The sequence below is a fragment of the Carassius gibelio genome, chromosome B17 (assembly GCF_023724105.1).
Source record: "Carassius gibelio isolate Cgi1373 ecotype wild population from Czech Republic chromosome B17, carGib1.2-hapl.c, whole genome shotgun sequence".
In the NCBI taxonomy this organism is placed as follows: domain Eukaryota; kingdom Metazoa; phylum Chordata; class Actinopteri; order Cypriniformes; family Cyprinidae; genus Carassius; species Carassius gibelio.
Window position 1 is genome coordinate 22,845,007 of NC_068412.1, and position 21,202 is coordinate 22,866,208.

Genomic DNA, 21,202 nt, shown 5'->3' on the forward strand with positions numbered 1-21,202 from the left:
TCAAACCCTCAACTTTTCAGTTACTTGCCCAGAGTTTAAATCAACATCCAATTATTACAAAGCGAAATAAAATAGTGTACACTTGATCAAGTTCATATCCTCAGTAAGTACTAATTAAAACCATGTTTGTGCAACTACAATCACAAACCATTTTAAAACATGTGGTGTTAAAGGAATAGTTTACCCAAAAATTTACAGTTTGCAGAAAACGGTTTCATTCTCCAGTCATCCAAGATGTAGATGACTTTGTTTTTTCATCAGAAAAGATTTGGAGAAATATAGCATTACATCACTTATTCACCAATGGATCCTTCTGCAGTGAATGGGTGCCGTCAGAATGAAAGTCCACACAGCTGATAAAAACATCAGAGTAATCCACAAGTAATCAACATGACTCAAGTCCACCAATTAACATCTTGTGAAGTGAAAAGTTGTTTTGCAATTAACCAACTCAAAGTGTTTTTAACTTCAAACCATTGCTTCTCTTCAAAATAAAAGTCTTCTATCCATAATATTGGTTTCTCCGGTATAAAAAAAAGTCATCTCACCTGAATCAGGAGAGAAATAATATGCACAGATGAAGTACTGTTTAAAAGTGAAAACAGTTCAAACCAACAGGGGATGGATTTTTTCACTGGTTTTTCACAGTTTAAAGTTAAAACGCATTAATGATGGATTTGTTTATTTAAAAACATGTTTTTAATCAGCCGTTTGGACTCTCATTCTGACGGCACCCATTCACGACAGAGGATTCACTGGCGAGGAAGTGATGGAATGCTAAATTTCTTCAAATCTGTTATGATACAGAAACAAACGTATCTACATCTTGGACAGACTGAGGGCGAGTCAATTTTCATTTTTGAGTGAACTATTCCTTTACAGGGATGTTTAACGTTTACAAGATGTGAAGAAATATGTAAGGGAAAGTTTCAAAAACCCAAATTGGATTAAAGTGCTTCGTCGGAAACACGAGAATTCTTCCTAAATTACATCCAATGAGTGATGAGAGAAGGTCACACGTCCACCACTATGTGTCACCACTCAGCACGGTTCAGAGTGTGCTTTGCCAAAGGTTGTGATGAGTTTATCTGGTAATAAAGTCCTCATGACCCTCAGCAACACTCCTCTACTAAAATTAGAGCCCAGCATTCAACTTGGCCAGCGTCCTGCTCTACCTCAGCGGTTGCCAGCTCCTCCATCATTACACAGTTCTTCTTGCTTCGCTCCACCCATCCAGCTGGATATAGAGGGAGTGCTGCTGCTAAAACAATGCAGCTTACTCATCTCAAGAATTCTGACTTCCTCTGCCACCATCCCCCCGTTCACTTCCTTCAGGATCCGATCGCAGACATCGGACCTTTCTCACACTATCCCTTCCCCATGCATCGCTGAATCCTACATCTGATGTTTTGCGAGAACAGGCCCACCAGATATTGAAAAAAAAAAAAAAAAAAAAAAAACGTGTCAGCCACGCATGTAAATCACATTTTACTGACAGTGACACACTTTTTTGTGTACTTGCATTTAGTTCTGACAAATTTATGAACATAGCAAAACTCATTTTGAGATGCAACAGTATTAAACTGACTGATTAACAACCAGATATTAAAATTCTATATTATCACAACTAAAGTGTTATTTTATTATTATTTACAAAATATAATATCATTTTGTTTTAGTGTTTCATTTTATATTTTCAGATTTCATTTATCATTTTTCATGTTATGTGCTTTTGTCATTATTAATAATTGTTGATCTTAAGAAATATTACTTTATAGTTTACATTTATTGTTATATCAGTTTTATTCATTTTAAGACTACAACCTAAACTTATTTTAGTTAATTGACAAGGCAACATATCTAATTTATTGTGTAGTTTAAAAAAAAAAAATCTTATATCTTTTATCTTTTTTTATTAAAGAATACTGTTTCTGAATAAAATTAAATACTAAAAAAAGAAAACAAATAAACAAACAAACAAAAACACTACAATAAACTGTTTTTACATGATTTGCTAGAATTTCTTTTAGGCATCACATCACTATAATTTAGAAGTGTTATTAAATTCTTATTATCATTTTTAAGATTAATTCAAGTGAGCATTACATGACTTTAAAGGCCATCTATATCCATCTATCCATCTATCTATCTCTCTCTCTCTCTCTCTCTCTATACATATATACATATATATATAGTGCTGTCAAATGATTAACAAAAAAAATTAGAAATAATAATGATTAGAAACGTAGTGAAGGCAACATTCTGCAGGGAGTCTGTGAATCACAGTTGTTTCACAGCGGTCAGTCTGAGGAAAGCCCTTCTTTAAGGCTCTACAGAGTCATTTTTAGACAGTAAAACACTGAGTTCTGGTTAACTCCACGTGGCGCCTGCCCTCTGCAAACAAAGCTTTCAAACATCCCTGCGTTCGGTCATAATTTGTATTTCCTCCACCCCTTCCACTTAACCTTCTGATTGGCTTAAAATAGAAGCTGCTCTTCAACAGCACAATGTTTGAGTACACAAACTACTCCAGAGGAGCGAGGCCTGAGCAAAAACACTGAGAAACTATTCCTCCTGAGCCTCCCTAAACCAATGACTTCTGATGAATTCAGTCAACTGATTCGTTCAAAAAACTGATTCATTTAGGGACAAAATAAGTGACTGGATAATTTCAGAATATCATACACTACATGTATTTGTTAAACAACCGAAGTTGGACAAAGTTCTGTACAGGATAGAATAAATCTCAGAAATAAGATATAAAACAAGACTCTTACATTTATAACCCAACAATAACAAAACAACTATTAAACCAATGATCAAGAGGTATTGAACGCTAGAGAGAATAGATGTCTTCAGAAATAGAGGGGGCTAATCTAACATGTCTAAATTAATATGATACCACCATTCTATTCCTATTCTATGCTATTTTGAATTTAACCACTGCCTTTATGAGTTAGAAATTCAATAAACTGATTCATTCAAAATTACTTATTCAGAAATTGTTGACTACTATCCACAAAGCAATCAGCGCCGACAATTTATTCTGAAATGAAACATTTTTTTAAAAAGCTTGACACCGAATCATTAATGATTTTTATGCACTGTTTTGGAAACAGACTAAAGAAAATAATGGCATGATGTAATTAAAACACATTGAGAAAACAGAAAATTGATAATGCAAATAATTGTTCATAATAATTGTTTCCTTACACAGAAATGATATTTTTCTTCCTATTAAAAGTCCTGCAAAACATGACCACTTACACTAACGTTAACAATATATATATATCAGTGAATCAATAAATCAATTAATCAACTGATTCGTTCAAAACAGATTCTTTCAGAAACAAAACAAGTGACTGGCTGAATTGGTTAATTTGATGTCATTTTTACAAATAAAGTCAGAAATAGTAAGAGTAGTATGTTACTTCAAATTCAGCCACTGCCTTTAAAACCGAGGTCAGTGAATCATGCTTAAAACAGATTAGCTCGAAAACCGATTCAAAACGGCAACATTTTTTATGAATGAGTCACTGAATCATATATTCAACTGATTAGTTACTCAATGTAAATTCTTGCTTACGGATTATATATAATATATAATTGTGTTATGAATGCAACACAATTATCCTTTTACATCAACAGACATTACACAAACAGAAATACAGACAGACATGCTGTTCACCAGACAGAGATGGGTGGTTAAACCCAAGCAGTGCACATTAGAGACCATTCAGCCGTCCATATGCAGACAGATGTTTTCCCCTTTTAATTAGATGAACTTTGAGTCACTTTTAATGAGAGACCGAACATAAACCCCCTGCATGATGCTATAACAGTATCAGTGCCCCTCTTGACCTGGATACACGCCTCGATAACACTCAACCCCCATCGTATGCCACCAGATGCTCCATTAACACCAGGGACACAATTGGCGGCTGATAAAAACACACGCACAGTCATATAAACAGTCACGCACACGCCCATGTCTGCATGGGAGGAGATGTGTTTGTCAGACACATGATTCTCTCATGCTAAAAATAGGACGGCCACAACACCGACTCCCAACACCAGTGGACTGGCGATAACACCCTATTTATACGAGACCACCAGAGACTGCATCAGCTGAACCACACACCCTGTGCTGACACACTGCACACAGTAAGGTCAGCGAAAGACAAGGGATTAGAAGCTGCTTTTGCGACCTCGCTTTCACCTTTGCTCCTTTACAAAATATACCGATACATCAGATAGTAATTCCATGTTACAGCTGCATTTATATGGTACTTTTTAGATATTTCATATACAAGCATTAAATTATACTGATTAAATTATACTTTAAATCACACTATTTATCAACTTTTTACCTTTTTGTTCATTTTTAATAGTCCTGCGGTGTGATAAATGAAAATAACAATTTTGCTGATTAAATTATACTTTAAATTACATGTATACAAACACATATACTATATTATATTATATAATATTATTTTATTTGCAACTTTTGCATCAGCTTTTTGCCTCTTTTTTTATTTTAAATAGTTCGGCAGTGTGATAAATGAAAAAAAAAATATTCCATGTAGGGCATAAAAACTACATGCACAATTAAAATATGAAAATGTGGTTTAAAGGACTGTTAGATGGACTAAAGCATGTCACCTATAATTTAAAACTAGCTTTAACAAGATAAAGCTCAAAACAAAATAAGAGCGTAACAAAAAATACAGTAAAAACAGTCATATTTAAAACATTACTACAATTTAAATTCCAGTGGATGCAAAGCTGAATTTTCAACAGCCATTATTTTACGATTTTTCAATTCAGCCCTTCTAATATGCCGATTTGGTGCACAAGAAATATTTCTTTTTATTATCAATGCTGAAAACTGGGTTCGTCAATGCTGGGTTTTGCTTCCAAATATTTTTTGAGGAATAATGATTTTTCATATTTTTGAAAAATCTTTTGAGAAAACCTTACAGGTGTAAATGTTTTTACTGTCACTTTTGATCAGGTCACTTTTTGAACGGAAGATTAGATACTAAAAGTACTTGAACAGCACTAACAAAGCAGTGTTTTTTAAGGTTGTAAAAAAAAACACATTATAGTTCACTCTTGTGAAAGTTCATAATGTGGCTGCATCCATGGTGATCCTGGGCTCAACCATTGTCTAACATTTGTCTTGTTAGCACAACAAACACCGCAAGACTTGGTTTAGAATGGGATCATTCCTTTTTTTATAGTTGTTGAGTCAACACAGTAGGGACACAATGTGCTCCTATGACGATGATCCACCACTTTTAAATCGCTTATGAGGGAAACACACAACCTTAGCTCATATTCACAAATAATACCAATACGCACCAGGCACAGGAACCAAACCTGCTGTATAACACATCAGAAGGTCTAAAAATTAGGTCTGTCTGTACTTTTTTCCACTTATGAGGGGAAAAAACAACTCTGGAATTGGATTGTGGACACAGTACGAACTTGCGCCTGGAAGATTTTTCCAGGAGGGAAAGTGGGGAAAGGAAAAATGGCCTATTTGGAAAAAGTGGCTAGAGAGTGAGAAGAGAAAGAACGACAGAGAGAGAGAGAGAGAGAGAGAGAGAGATGCCCCACCCATCCCTCCGGCTGCTTGCTCCAGCTCAGCAGTGCGGAATGTGCTGGCATACCACAGGTCCAACAGAAGAATGCACAGTTTCCGACTGGGGTGCGTTGCATCCGAAACGACGCTGGTTAGACACATACCTTCTTTTTGAGATCATCCCCCTCAATGCTACTTTAGCAAACACTTCCTTAAACGGGCTCCCCAAGATCTAATGCATTCAGCAGAGTAGTGGGTGGAGAGAAATACGGAGCATCAATGATATGGAGAAAGGACAGGGAGGGGAAGAGAACGAAAGAGAGGAGAATTACCGTATGGCTAAACCAAACAGCATTCCACCTAATGACCAGTGGAAACGCTCCCATGTGAAGGATAGAGCCCCATTGAAAAGATTCCCAGGAGTCTGGAATAAGACACTCCTGTGAGTGGGAAGCTGAGAGAAAAGCCTCAGATGACACTCCAAGAAGTAACTGAGGAAAGAATGAAAAAATGACCCAATCGACGTGTGGTATCCTGAAATGACACCCACGGGGACCGTGCGTGAAGCTCTGGAGAGGCTGACGCTTTAGTTGGCAGAGAAAGAGAGAGAAGGAAAGAACGTAAGAAGCCCCTGCTGAACTTTAGTGGTCCCACCTTTCCTCAACAGCAGCTTTAACAGGCAACGGCTCTGTCTCTACAGGTCTACACAGGCCTGGACCCCACAGGCATCGTCTGGGCCTTACAGTGCACTAAAACTCAGCATGTACAGTAGCTGGGCAAAGACATACAGATGAGAAATTTACTAATAACCCTTTCCATTCCAAAGATCAAGGTGCCCATACAGCATCATAGTCTCTGTTATTTCTAGTTGAGAGCAAACCAACTTGCCCCATGTTTCCATCAAAGAAATTATGTTTTGTGTAGTCTGAAAAAACATAACATGTAACAAACATATACATTTACCAAAAAGAAAAAACAAACACATATATATATATATATATATATATATATATATATATATATATATAATAGACATGCATGTATAATTATTTTATTATTATAATATATTAAATGTATTAATACATTAATATAATGTTTTACATTTTATGTTTAATTTTTTTCGTATTCAATATGTAGTTATATATACACACACAATGATATTTTTATATGTAATTGTAAATGTGAATTAAAATACATATAAATATACAAAATTATAATGAAAGAATGTATGAAGGTGCGTCCCAAATCACATATTTGTGCACTATTCTATGACGTTTTGTAGTACAAATAGTGCGAGTAGTGCATTCACACTGAAACTCCAAAAAGAAAAAGTGCACTTTATGATGCTCTTAAAAAAAAAGGGGAAAAAATGAAGTGTGGAATACTGGACACTTCATGCACTCAATTGTCTCCACTTTAATTACATACAGAAGGGGGAGGGGCTATGACACTCTGATTAGGACTGACAAAATAACCTTATAATTCATACTATACATGGTTGAGTACATAATGCGTAAGTACATAGTGTTTGAGTGCATAGTGCGTCATTTGGGACGCAGCTTGTGTGTTTATGTATATAAATTAAATATTAATAATTATGAAGCATACAATTTATTAAATTATTATAAAATATTAAAATGTATATATATATATACACACACACACACACACACACACACACGCACACACACACACACACACTGTGCACACAGTGTAAAATTAATTTTATATATAAAATACACACATAAGTATATATAAATGAGATTAATTATGAAGTACAATATTTAGTTGGTTCAATTATTATTAAATATATAAGAATGTGTATATGTACAGTATACACATACACTGAAATATTTTATGTATAAAAAATTATATACACATACATATGATTTTATTTGTTAATTAATTTTAATAATCAACATATAAACTGATTCATATGAATTGTTTTGAATAATTTAAAGATGTTCATTAAATTAATTTAAAGAAGGTGCCTCAAGATGGGATTTTAGATTTTCAAAACTGGAAATAAACACAGACAAAGACCATGACACAGCATGTTTGTTTGTGGGCGTGTTATGTTGTAACAGACAGTTACGTCACTGGCTCTCAGGCCACTTAAATCTGTGGAGGTTTGCCACAGTACCAACTCTGGCACAAGCACCGTTTTGGTTGAAACTGGGTTTGATTGTCGGCCTCCGTCTGTCTCGAAGGCCATGACCTCCTGACTCCTACTCAGACTGAGTTGCCCTCGGTCAGCTGAATTAATTACCCAGAGGCTTACGCATGCAGCCTCAGCTCATCCGCCTCCTCAGTTCCTTTTCACACACAATCACAAAATGTTACGTCTGCTGTAGAAATTAGAGAATGAGGCCGACAGTTCTAATTCTGGCTTGGAAAGCGCTTTGTGCTGAGAGTTTGTCTGTGCTCGATCGTACACTTTCTTCCTCTATTCCTTCAACCCAGTGATATTTATGGCCGCTAATCCTGTTCGATGTTGGAAATAGCAGCGCAGGCTAACTATCCATTGAGTTCAGCTGGACAGACAACAAAGTGGGAAACACCTGCCTCTGTCAGTAGACACAGCAGTCACTGTGGCTCCGAGTCATCTGTGCGTGTGTCTATTGTTTCGGTACGGATGATGAGCTCTCGCTCTCAAACGCAGGAAGCTCGTCACAGCCCACATGTGAACCCATTCAAGACTTGACCCCAAAGCGTTTTCTCTATCTGATCTTCACCGTGTTTAGATGAAAGCCCAGATGAGCTTTCAACCTGTGCAAATGAGCTCCGCCGCTTCCATCCTGACCCAAATTCACCGTAATGCAAAAACAGGTTTGGCCTGATCCCGAAAAAAGAAACATTCCGGTATTTTGATTTAGCTGTGATAATCTCTGAGACAACAACTGCAAAAAATATGTCGACAATGTCGAACGATTCCTCCATGATTACAATAATGAACAGCCTAGTCACTGTATTTTTGTTTCGATATGATGGATGGTTTTGCTGATATTACACCTCATCAGCAGTTAGTGAGGGAACTCTTGAGGCCTCAGACTTTGACCCCAAAAACCTTCTCCACTCATGCCCTCCAGACAAGACAACATTGAGCAGGAAGTGCCATTGTAACCTGACGACCGTCACAGCTGTAAAAGATGTGCTGAAATGGAGTGGAAATTTAGTCTACCTGTGGACGTTCCAAGGGTTGTGTGTGTGTTCAAATGGCGCAGTATGTCACAGCCGGAGCTATTCCTGGAATGTGAGCCTCAAGTCTGCGGATTTGAGCGCAGAGAGCTCTATTTAAGGAAATGTCTGGGCCCCTGTGCTACTTGAACCCCCTCCTCATTCACTGATCATTATTTTCCTATTCGAAAAATAAATCTTCATTTCCGTACCTGGAGGAGAGAGAGCAGAGATTCCTTTGCGGAGGTTATACAATTGCACAAAAATAAGTGCCGATCCGTTAAAAAAGGTCCCATTTAGGGCGAGTGAAAGAAACACATCCTCATACTTAAATACAAACCCACTCCTGCTTCACGACTGTCTGGAGAGAGAGCGGAGCGAACTTGTGGGAGGGGGAAAATCTCACCCTGACCTCTTAAAAGCACAATCAGCACTTTTGAACAAAGTCCTGCATTGTGGCACCATGATGCAGCTGGCTGCGCTATGCATTTACCAGCTGCAGAATAACGCATACTAAACAGTAGCTGCAAAGAGACACGACACCAGCCTCAGCAGAGAGACACACTCAAGACAGTAAAGCAAACAGAATTGTTGGGTATGTGAAGAGCGAGTGTGTCTTCTGACGCATTGTTCTGAGCTGAAGTCAAGCGTGCACTGACAGCTCACCCCTCGTATGGCGTGATCTATAGAACCGGTCTGACAGAGAGAGAGACCATGAAACCGTGAGCATGAGGCTGTGGAGAGGAGAAATTAATACTTTAGTTCGCAAATATGCATTAAATTATTTAAAAGTGACAGTACGGACGTTAATAAAGTTACAAAAGATTTCAAGTTTAAATTTTGGAACTTTCTGTTCATCAAAGTATCTTGAAAACTCACAAAAACTATCACAAAACTCCTAAGCAGCACAACTGCTTTCAACATTGATGGTGGTAAGAAATGTTTCTTGAGCACCACATCAACATGTAAGAATGATTTCTAAAGGATTATGTGACAAGTATTGACGCTGGAAATAAAGCTTTGCCATCCCAGATATATATTACAATTTTAAAACTTATTAAAATAGAAAACAGATCATTTTAAACGTGAAAAAATTATTTTACTGTATTGTGATCAAAGTCTTGGTAAGCATTAGAGACTACTTTTAAAAACATACAAAAATGCATCCCTGAACTTTTGATATATATATATATATATATAAATATATTATATATATATATATATATATATATATATTTTTTTTTTTTTTTTTTTTTTTTTACTGGAAGTTATTTCGAAGTAGTTCACAGGAAAGTCTTATTCAGCGACGTTACTCAGGAAAGCAAATATTACTCAGTAGGGAGAAAGGGTGATATATCTTATGCCTTTCAAGTACCTGCATGTCATCCGTTCCTTTTCGCTGATATGAGCATATTTTGCCATTCATTAAGATGAGAAAGAGGTGATGAGTAAGTTATCACCCAGACTGACTCAAATGGTGATGTCATCCATGCTCAGCATTTTTCTAAGACACCTGAACAAAGTGAACATCGGCGCCAGGGTTTCAACAACTTTACTTGAGTGGGAAACAAATATAAAGTGTGTATGAGAGGCCAATGCTATTGCTGATTAAACTACACAGTCCTTGAATTTTGATATAGCCTAATATATATATCAGGCTTCTGTATACAACAAAACATTAATATATGATGTTTTTAAATATTTAATTTAAAAAAGCTAATAAAAATTTGTATTTTTGCCATTTAAGTGACAAAGTGAGAAGATGGAGACCAGTTGATGGATGGTAAAGGTTGGGTCAAAAGTATTTATGAATATTTAATAATTAATTGAAGTTGGTCAAGAGGTACAGGATTAAATAATCTATAGGCTATAAAAAGTGTACATTTCAGTTTACTGATTATAAATTAAATTTAGGATATATTACGAACAGGAACATTTCAATATTTATTTAGGTTATAAGATGACGTATTTCGTATTTCAATTAATCTAAAAATCATTTTATTACTTAAAACAAATGAAAAAAAAAATTCTATTACTGCCAAAATTTGTTAAGCTGAGAATCACTTCACCTAAAAATGTTAATTCATCAAAGTTACTTTTTGGAATTAACTTAAAATGGAAATTCTTTCAAAGTTTCATTAAAAATATCTAACATTTTTAGTTTTATGATAAACAAAACACTTGTGGCTCTAAAACATCATGAGGGTAGAAATTAATGACTTTTTAATTTCTGAATCTTCATTTTTGGGTGAACAATAGCTTTAAGCACACTGTGTTTCACTAAAAACAAGCCATGAATTCACCACAGCCAAAAAAGACTTGCTGGACAAGAAGAAGAGGGTCTTCAGGTCTGGAGATAAACAAGTGCAGGAATGGCTAAGAAGACAACTTTGTAAGGGGAAAAACACCCCAAAGAAACAATGTAAGACAGATGATATTGCTGATTTTGTCCACTTATCACAGGAAACTTCCTCCTAGCACCATCTGTGGTTATATTTAATTCAAGGTGAATGATGCTTCAATTTTACCTGCAGGGCTTGAACAACAACTCACAGCTGAGAACTTAAAACCACTGATATTCATCATACTGGGAGTATTATTGACTACGAACAGGCTAGTAGCCTTGCGGTGCAGGAGAACTTACATGGAAACGGCCCTTGTACCCTTTATGTTATAATATCCTATGATGGACAGAACATCAGCTCACACAAAGTTCTCCAGATGTTCTGCAAGTCCTACCTATTAATGTCACCACTGGACAGTTGTTCTACTCAAGTGCTGTTATTGTAAAATGGCCAAGCCAACAGAGAAGACAAGAAAAGGCCTTTCAGACGGACTCCACTCATCTGATGCTTTCAGAAAGGGCTGACGCAGTAAAAAAGTCGAGTTTTTATTAAGAGCAAAAGGAATATATTTGGCAGGTTCTCCATGGCTGTCCCTGGGGTTGTGCATGAGTTCACGGAACACAGCGAGGGCCAGAAATAAACTGTTTGCTCATGCGTGGGTGCGATGTAACAGTTCGACACCCAATCTAGAAACAAGCACTCTTTCTGTTCCAAACAGCTCAGTGAAGTTTCTATGAAATGCAGAAGAGGGAAAAAACAAACCGGCTGGAGAGGACAAGGGTCTGGAGTCTGGACACTGGTCACTAGGGGAGGTGTGTCTCAAGGCCAGTGGATGAAAGCAGTGAACTCTACACTGCAGTGAAGCACACAACCTCATAACCAGACTTGTATCATTCAAAATGGAAATTGACTTCTTAATGTAGCCTAATTACCGGCCCAGTTCTACAGGGGTGCTAAGCACCATCAATCGAAAGCAAGAGCACCCTCAGATGCAGCTGTAAAGTAGGGTACTGGTAAAACAGATTTGTCAAACACTCTGGTGCATATTTGTGTTTGCAGTCAGGAGAACATCAAAGGTTTCTATTTACAATGCGTTTTTGCAGTGTTGAGCTTTGCAGCCAATCCCAGATATAGGCCTATCTGTTGATTTTTTTTATGCAATGGCCTATTAGAGGTGTTTAAGAATCCACTAATAGCCAGCCCAAAACACAAGTGTTTTGTTCATTGCTTAGTTATGCAAGCTTGCGAATCCTCTCAATATAACAATATGTACACATAATGAACTGTAAATAGAGTGACACATTGATTATAACAGAATTTTCTGAGACTGCGATAAACTGAAATAATTGACAACAATTTAACAGCAGTATAAATGTGGGATTCACTCTTGAAATTGCAATGAATGACATCGTGATAAGACCAAAACAGATATGCATTAAAGCTAGAGCACCCTCACTAATTTAAGCACCCTCAGTGATTTAACTCTGGAACCAGGTCTGCCTAATTATCTTCCTTTCAAAATGTAATGCCCAGTTTTACTGCATTCAGTTCTTCTCTTAATGAAGGGAGAAAAAAAAATATGTAAAATTAAAAAAGTGGAAATGCCACACACAGCAGAAAAACAATATGTAAACCTTTACTATATTAAAAATGAATTTAAATACTTTTTAAATATTTCAATTAAATATTTTAAGTTATCATTTGCCGTCTTAATATTCATCTATGATATATACCAAATTGTTTGGCACAAATGGTTTTACAACTTTCAAAAACCCTTACAAATGAACTTACAGTATACACATAAGATATCATATAGTATATATTATAAATAAATTATACAAGTATAATACAACTGCTTGATAACTTAAAAACTGAATTTACAAAATGCCAAATATTCTGTTGTGTGAGTGATTTCTACAACTTATAATATTGCTTCTTTCCTTTAAAGAGAACCTGCATTAGACATAAAAAATAAACATTAGAAAAGGGAAATAATTGGGGCATATTAAGTACATTTAAAATGAGCTTTCTTGAACCTCTGTCAATAGAGCGGGGGGCTAACAACAGTAAAATTAATTTGATTCCCAATTAATGTAACAACAACTGATATAAAACATTTATCTTCAACACATGCAAGTTGCTTTGGGAAAAAAAAGTATCCACACAATGCAAAAAGTAAAAAGAACCATGTTATGCTGTGATTATAAGTAGAACTGAATTATGGGACACTGAAAACCCTTGAATACTTAAGCCATGACATTTCATTTCTAAGCTGTAGATTTACTATACACTATAGTTGTACAGTTTGACATTAAACTTACAGTATGACTGAGGGAGAAGGACTCAAAAATACTGTCACAACAGGAAGCATCAGTTCAGCGCTGCTGGTTTGGTTTAGATACATATGGATGTTTATGACATTTCTGAAGGTACATTTCCGTGCATCTTACACAGAGGCCTCCATGTTGGAAAAACAACTCCGAGAGCCTTCATCATCTCAAACACACACCCATGCACACACAGAGGTATGAAGTCAGTCATTCATAACAACAGTGCCCCTCCTGTCCGGACTCTGCTGCCTCTGGGCTGTGAGGTGGAGGGGCGGAAAAAGGGCCAAGGGTTAAACACCAGCTCAGACAGGAATAATATTCCGACAAACATATACCCTCTCCCATTTACGCACATAGACACACAGACACTCTCTGTTTTATCTGACTGTCCATGCTGGATGGAACGGTTGAAAAATTCAAAACAACAACAAAACCTAAGTTGGGATTGTGTAAGCTTGTGTGTGTTTTGGATTCACGGTCTTCAAAATCAATCACACAGATGCCAAATTAAACCACTGCACCAATGGTGGTTAAGACTAATAACTAGATGAAAGCAGCACTGAGGAAATGTGAACTACCAAAGCAAAAAATAGCCTTATTTGAGACAACGAAACTGAATACGATATACGCAATACCACCTGTGAGTCAAATGCAAATCACACACATGCATTTTGTAACAGTGCATGATGCTGAGATGAGAGGCAAATAAGCTGCATCATTTGGGTCAGGGGAACAAGGCAGCTCCTTCACAGAGGGAAATAACTAAGTAGGTCATTGTGGATTCCTCTCATTGGCGCGGTTCTTTCCAAATAGTTGCATCTTTCCACTCAACTTCCAGCTGCGAGTTAACTCCGTATGCACCATTTTTAATGAATGGGAATGTCTTTATGTGGTCGTTTACTGGTTTGCAAAATAAAAAGGGTCTTTGATTTCAGAAGATAGATGCGAATAGTCATTCTAAAATATTTTTCAACCTGACATGCTGAGTTTAAATTAATTCATTCATACAAGTAACCTCTTACCCCTCATTCAACTTATATATGTATAATAGTAATATAATGAAATATGTAAGATCTAAATTAACTGTAAAGTAACTACTATAATGTAGAGAGAGAGAAAGAAATTTGTTTATATATACATAAATTAACAAAAGACTATTAATATGGGAAATTAAAACAAAAAATTGGCAAATTACAAATAATTATAGATGTACAAAATATTAGAAATATATTTAACATATATTAAAATGTATGCTATATTATATACAGTATAATCTTGCTATAAGTTTGATCACAACATATAATCTTTGCCATTAATAGTGTTTACTGTCTGTTTGATACGTGACATTAATTGTTTGATTTTTACCATACATTTCTGCCATATGGACATCAACATGAGATCAACTAATAAGCTATTAAGAAATATGAGGTAATAGAGACTTTAATTTTCTGTGAAGCTGCTTTGCAACGATTAGCATTGTGAAAAGCGCTATATAAACAAACGAATTGAATTATACTGGGACTGTCAATAGCGATAATTAAAAAATGCAGCATTTTCTAACAAAGCTAATCTATCTACATTTTCTGTTGTGTTATTTCCACAACTTCGTCACATATACGTTTTTCTTCTTTAAGTACCTAAATTACATACAATTATAAAAATATTATGTAAAATTTAATGTAAAAAATAAAATAAATAAAAGATCATATATAAACAAACATATGATTATTTTATATACTTACTATATTATTTAGAAATCCTATATTTTATATTTCTGCATAGTAAATAGATAAAATAGGTTAATAATAAATGACTCATTTAAATTTGTACAGAAGCAGTCATTCGGCTAACCTATCAACTTAATTACATTATGTTACAGAATATTATTACATTACAGTATTATATATATATATATATACCTATATATATATATATATATATATATATATATATATATATATATAAATATATATAAAACACCTAACAGCCTTAAACTTTCCTAGAAAGCCTTCAACTGGCTTCAAATACAAAACCACACCAAAGTCAAAATAATTTAAAACAGTGTAAGATCAATTACAAGTTTTATGAGCTAAACAAGTCAAAACACAACCTTCACATGGGAAAACAACAACTAAAACCCCTTAATTGAGTTCAGTTTGAGATCCTTTCTGAGGGTCCAGGCTAAACCAGATGTGTGCATGAATGAAAGAAAATATGCTGATTAACCAAAGCATCCCTGCTGTCTGGTGAGTAATCGGAAGCTGACATTGCTCTGGCTGACATGCATAACTGCGTAATACAGCCCGAGGTGAATCGCACAGGTAAGCATGCACAGACAGACACGCACACACACACACATTTCCAGTGGATTCATTTAAAAGGTCACCACCACACAGAAGCATGCAAATCCACCATCTGCAATAACAAACCAGCAACTCAGAGAAACAACATACGAGTCCGACAACAGAAATACACCACGCAGAAGAGTTTCACTTGGGGTTCACCCTGTCAGCTGGTTTTAATGTCAGTAGACACACCAGGGTGAGGAGCACTTTAAAAACTTCACGAGTTCTTCTTTGATGTCTTAAGTTTTAGAACAACAATGAAAGAGCTGCACTACAATCCCTCATATAAAACACAATACACACCACTGCAAGACACAAGGAGGCTCTTTATGAGTCCCAGCCCACTATAAACTCTGATGGGAATCCCATGTTCGGTTTTAGATGGTGTATGTGTGCAACAACAAAATATGCATTAGTTCTTTCTTACTGTACATTTATCTTCATGTATGAAATATCCACAGGCACTCAGCTCAGCATGTTGGTTGTTTATTCCCGTGCATAAATGAATGGGCTTCTTCTTTATTAGTTTTTCATGGTCACACGCCCACATTGAAGCGCTCCCTCAAATTTAGACCAACACTTTGGATTCAACATTACATACAGATGGGGGTCAGAGTAAATCTCTATTTCACAGCAAATTAACATCGCAGTAACTTATGGGTAAATTGAAGACACCCAGACACCTATTCATGAACCAGAAAAAGCTGAGTGCACCTGTTCTGGGCACACTTCAAATCCACCTCTTCGCATTTGGTTAGTACTGTCAGAAAAGGTGGTAGTCTCTGTACTGACCTGGATTATTGGCCTCTCTTTCCAGAACATGCAGCTCGGTGCAGTCAGCCAAGGAATGCTCCAGACAGAGTTGAAGGAAGCGTGCTTGGGTCCGACTGACCCGCTTGAGGAGCGACAGTAACGCCACCGTCTGTTCGCACTCGTTCCATCCCTTAAACCAGCCGGCGAGGACTCCCACCTGGTCACGAAACATCATGATCTGATGGCCAGGCTCACGGTACCAAGACTTGGGTTCGTTGAGAGGGAGAGAGAGCGATGGCCACAATCCAATGGCGATGCTTTGCAGCTCAATAGAGACTCACCACGCAGACGTATCCAAAAACACACTTGCTTTCACCTTTACTTGAGGTTTGACAGAAAACAGCCTTTTGAGATGTTATTTGCTAGTGGGTACCAATGTATTGCATCTTTGTTCTTGTGTTTTGGAGTTAGGCTTGGCGGTAGGCAATCCCTGTTTGAAGCTCTTCAACCCTCTGACCACTTGACCACCCGCTCACAAAACTTTCCTCAGCTTTCCTCCAGCATACATTGACTGTCCAGCTTTAGTCTTGATGGCATTTTCCAAAGAGAACATTTTCTTTCTGTGAAAGTAAGGAGTAGTGATTATACAGTCCAAATTTTAAAAGATATACAAACACAAAATGTGAAGCACTGGTGGAAATTCCATCTTAAAGCTGGCAATTGTGTTTTGGAAGCTGGTTTAAGGTCCAGGTGGGTCATAAAGCTGTTCACCCAGTTCCAAAAAACAGGCGGACTAGCTTAGGCAGGTTTGGCCAGCTGGTAGTCCACTAGCTATTAGACAACCAGCTAGTAGACTATCAGCTGTATAATCTACATATTTGGAATCCCATTGCAGGTTTCGGAAGCTTTTGGAAAGGCACCACAAGCCTGCCGCTCGAGTCTTCCAGATGAAAACGACAAGTATGTGATATTTCTTCAAAGAAACACGAACAGGTTAACCATTCACAATGCGTTGGCAAATATCACATGGTCTCAGTCTGTGAAACAACTCCACTTTCCAGAGACCAAAATAAACCTGCTTCATCCAGTGGCGTGTCATTCGAGAATAAATCAGTGATTGGAACGAATCGTTTAAGAGAACGATAATAATAATAGTTATCCATTTCTATGCACTGACTCATAGTTCACTAACTGACTACAGTACGAACAAATTGCTTTAGTTTATTAACTAAATGAAAAAGGGCATCTAGTTATGAACTGAATGATCTCATTCAGGAATTATCAACTAATTTTAATAGTGAATCTTGCATCTCAAATTTGAACTAAAGAATATAACAAACTCTTTTTTTTTTGTCTAATGTATAGCCTACTGAATAATTGGTTACGCTGTTATGACGATGCTAGCGATGTAGACAATGTTTCGGGCTTGAGCAATTCAATGATTCGTTTACACAGAAAAAGCCTCCTTCGGCCTGTCAGATCAAATCCGATTTTTGTGCAAATCTGAACACAATGAAATGAAATCCGATTTTTGCAAATAAATAAATAAATAGCACTTATCGCCACCTACTGGTAACGATAAACGATAACTCGTGCGGAATGAATCAGTGAACTGAACCTTTTTCTGAAACGGATTCTCAGTTCTGAGATGAGATTAATCAAAAAAGTTTGTCGGACACATAGGAATTCGTAAAAATGCGTAAACATTATTGAGTGATCTTCTATTAAAAGCGCGCGCTGACGTTATTCGCAGATGAACTAATAACCGGGAACTCCGCAGGACTAATGTAACTCTGAGTCCGGTAGGGTGACCTAAATATACACTTACCTCCAAAAGAATCAGATGTGAACAAATAAAAATAAACCCTGGCTTTTAGTTTCTATTCGCGTCCATACACGCGGCACTCAAGCGATCGTCTCATAAAATATCCGAGCGAAATCGTAGACTGTCCAGAACATTCCCAAAAAATTGTTGCACGACTGTCCCTACTGTAAGTCAGCACACACTATTCAGTCTTCATTTCCACAACCCCTCAGTATGAAGCAATTCCTCACTCTAAATCAGCGCAGCGGTTTGGTGGGTTAACGTTAATGTTGCTCTGCCTAAATTAATCGAAATGCCCCGTTCATGAGTTATAATTAATAAACAACCCAAAACTTTTAATAAAACAGACGCCTAGTGATTAACGTAACCATTTTTTCATACTCGGAGTTCCCATAGAAAACTACTGGTGTGGCAAAAAAAAAAAAAAAAGCTGGGACAAGAGATGTTGCAACCCAGGTTTGTACTGTAAAGGCTAAAAATGCTCAGAAGTCACTCACCTAAAGGCGCAGTTGCATTGGAGCTGGTCGCAGGACAGGACGGGACGGGACGGGGAGCGGTGCCCCTTCACTCTGGGTCAGTGTGTTTGGCCATTTTAACGAGGTTTTTCTCCCCGCAGTCAGTCGCTCTTGTTTAAGCAGCAGAGGAGAGTCTCGGCATCGCTTCCCACATGCTAATAATTAACACGGAGCATTACGTCAGGGGCTTGGCAGCACAAGGAAGCACAAAAATAGAGAATGGAGTTGGGTAGCAAATCGTACAGAGTGGGGGAGCTGTGACGTCACTTTGTAGGCGGATCGGCTGTTGGCATCACACTGGTTCCCTCGACTAAAAGCCAATAGGATTTTCACATAGGCTATCGCAAATAAAATAAGCTCGGTGTTCAGTCATAGTTTATGAAACTTACACGGTATTTCCCCATCAAAAATAATATACTTTTTATGTTTTTGAAGCCTAAATTAAAGCGCCAGAACGTACAAGCTGAAATTAGGCTTTAAACGAACTACAGCACCACGGTCGCTCGCCTTCAACGTCACCACCAGCATGCTCCCGACAACTTTTTCAAACTTATTTTTAAATCGATTTTATCTTATCCTACAGGAGACGATTAACAAGGGATCAGGGAATTTGTTTAGGGAGGAAAAGAGTCCAAGAAGTGTCTGTGTCAAGCTGGACTATGGAGTGGAAGTTTTGTTTGAAATGTTTAGAGGGGAAGGGGTCGTAAGGATGTTTGTGTTATAGAAGGAAAGATTGTAACTTTTACCGACTGTGACGCGTTGGGCAAAGGAAACTGGAATACATTCGATTCCGCCCTTGAGCTCTTCATCTCCTGCGAGGCGCGTTGTACTGGCGGATTCCGTCCATGAGATGGCGCTGCTCTACCATAGACTGAAATCAGATAGCTCAGTGAATATACAACGACAATTTATGGATTTATCTGCGTATTACCGTGCATTACATATTTACAACAAGGATCCTTAGATTTAGACATAATTAGACATAAAATAAAAGCCACAAATACAGGTGCATCTCAATAAATAAGAATGTTGTGGAAAAGTTCATTTATGTCAGTAATACAACTCAAATTGTGAAACTCGTGTTTTAAATAAATTCAGTTCACACAGTCTGAAGTAGTTTAAGTCTTTGGTTCTTTTGATTTTAGCTCACATTTCACAAAAACCCACCAATTCACCATCTCAACAAATTAAAATATGGTGACATGCCAATCAGCTGATCAACTCAAAACATCTGCAAAGGTTTCCTGAGCCTTCAAAATGGTCTCTCAGTTTGGTTCACTAGGCTACACAATCATGGGGATGACAGTTGTCCAGAAGACAATCATTGACACCCTTCACAAGGAGGATAAGCCACAAACATTAATTGCCAAAGAAGCTGGCCGTTCACAGAGTGCTGTATCCAAGCATGTTAACAGGATGTTGAGTGGAAGGAAAAAGTGTGTAAGAAAAAGATGAAGAACCAAAGAGAGAACCGCAGCCTTATGAGGATTGTCAAGCAAAATTGATTCAAGAATTTGAGTGAACTTTGCACGGAATAGACTGAGGCTGGGGTCAAGGCATACAGACGTGTCAAGGAATTTGCTGAACCACAGACAACGTCAGACGCATCTTATACCTGAGCTAAAGAGAAGAAGAACTGGACTGTTGCCTGGTGGTCCGAAGTCCTCTTTTCAGATGAGAGCAAGTTTTGCATTTCATTTGGAAACCAAGGTCCTAGATTCTGGAAGAAGAGTGGAGAAGATCATAGCCCAAGTTGCTTGAAGTCCAGTGTTATCAGTCTGTGATGATTTGGGGTGCAATATCATCTGCTGGTGTTGGTCCATTGTATTTTTTGAAAAACCAAAGTCACTGCACCCGTTTACCAAGAAATTTGCGAACACTTCATGCTTCCTTCTGCTGACCAGCTTTTTGAAGATGCTGATTTCATTTTCCAGCAGGATTTGGCACCTGCCCACACTGTCAAAAGCACCAAATGTTGGTTAAATGACCATGGTGTTGCTGTGGTTGATTGGCAGCAAACTCACCAGACCTGAACCTCATAGAGAATCTATGGGCTATTGTCAAAAGGAAAATGAGAAACAAGAGACCAAAATTATCAAATAAGCTGATGGCCACTGTCAAAGAAACCTGGGCTTCCAGTCCACCTCAGCAGTGCCACAAACTGATCACCTATGCCACGCTGAATTGAGGCAGTAATTAAAGCAAAAGGAGCCCCTACCAAGTATTGAGTACATGTACAGTAAATGAACATACTTTCCAGAAGGCCAACAATTCACTAAAAATGTTTTTTTTATTTTATTTATTGGTCTTATGAAGTATTCTAAT

General features: G+C 37.2%; 1 protein-coding gene across 2 annotated transcripts in view; it reads right to left on the reverse strand.

The window, feature by feature from the left end:
* samd4a (sterile alpha motif domain containing 4A) overlaps positions 1–19,148 on the reverse strand; it is a 40,778-nt gene extending 21,630 nt beyond the window's left edge. Inside the window, exons 1-2 of one of the 2 annotated variants that reach the window (XM_052580770.1) lie at positions 18,860–19,148; positions 16,577–17,157 (exon numbers count right to left, since the gene is read on the reverse strand). In XM_052580770.1, the coding sequence (XP_052436730.1) occupies positions 16,577–16,772 (196 nt within the window). In that variant the 5' untranslated portion in view covers positions 16,773–17,157; positions 18,860–19,148. The remainder of the gene's footprint in view (positions 1–16,576; positions 17,158–18,859) is intronic. The other variant, XM_052580769.1, reaches the window with a different exon arrangement.
* Positions 19,149–21,202: the final 2,054 nt, after the last annotated feature.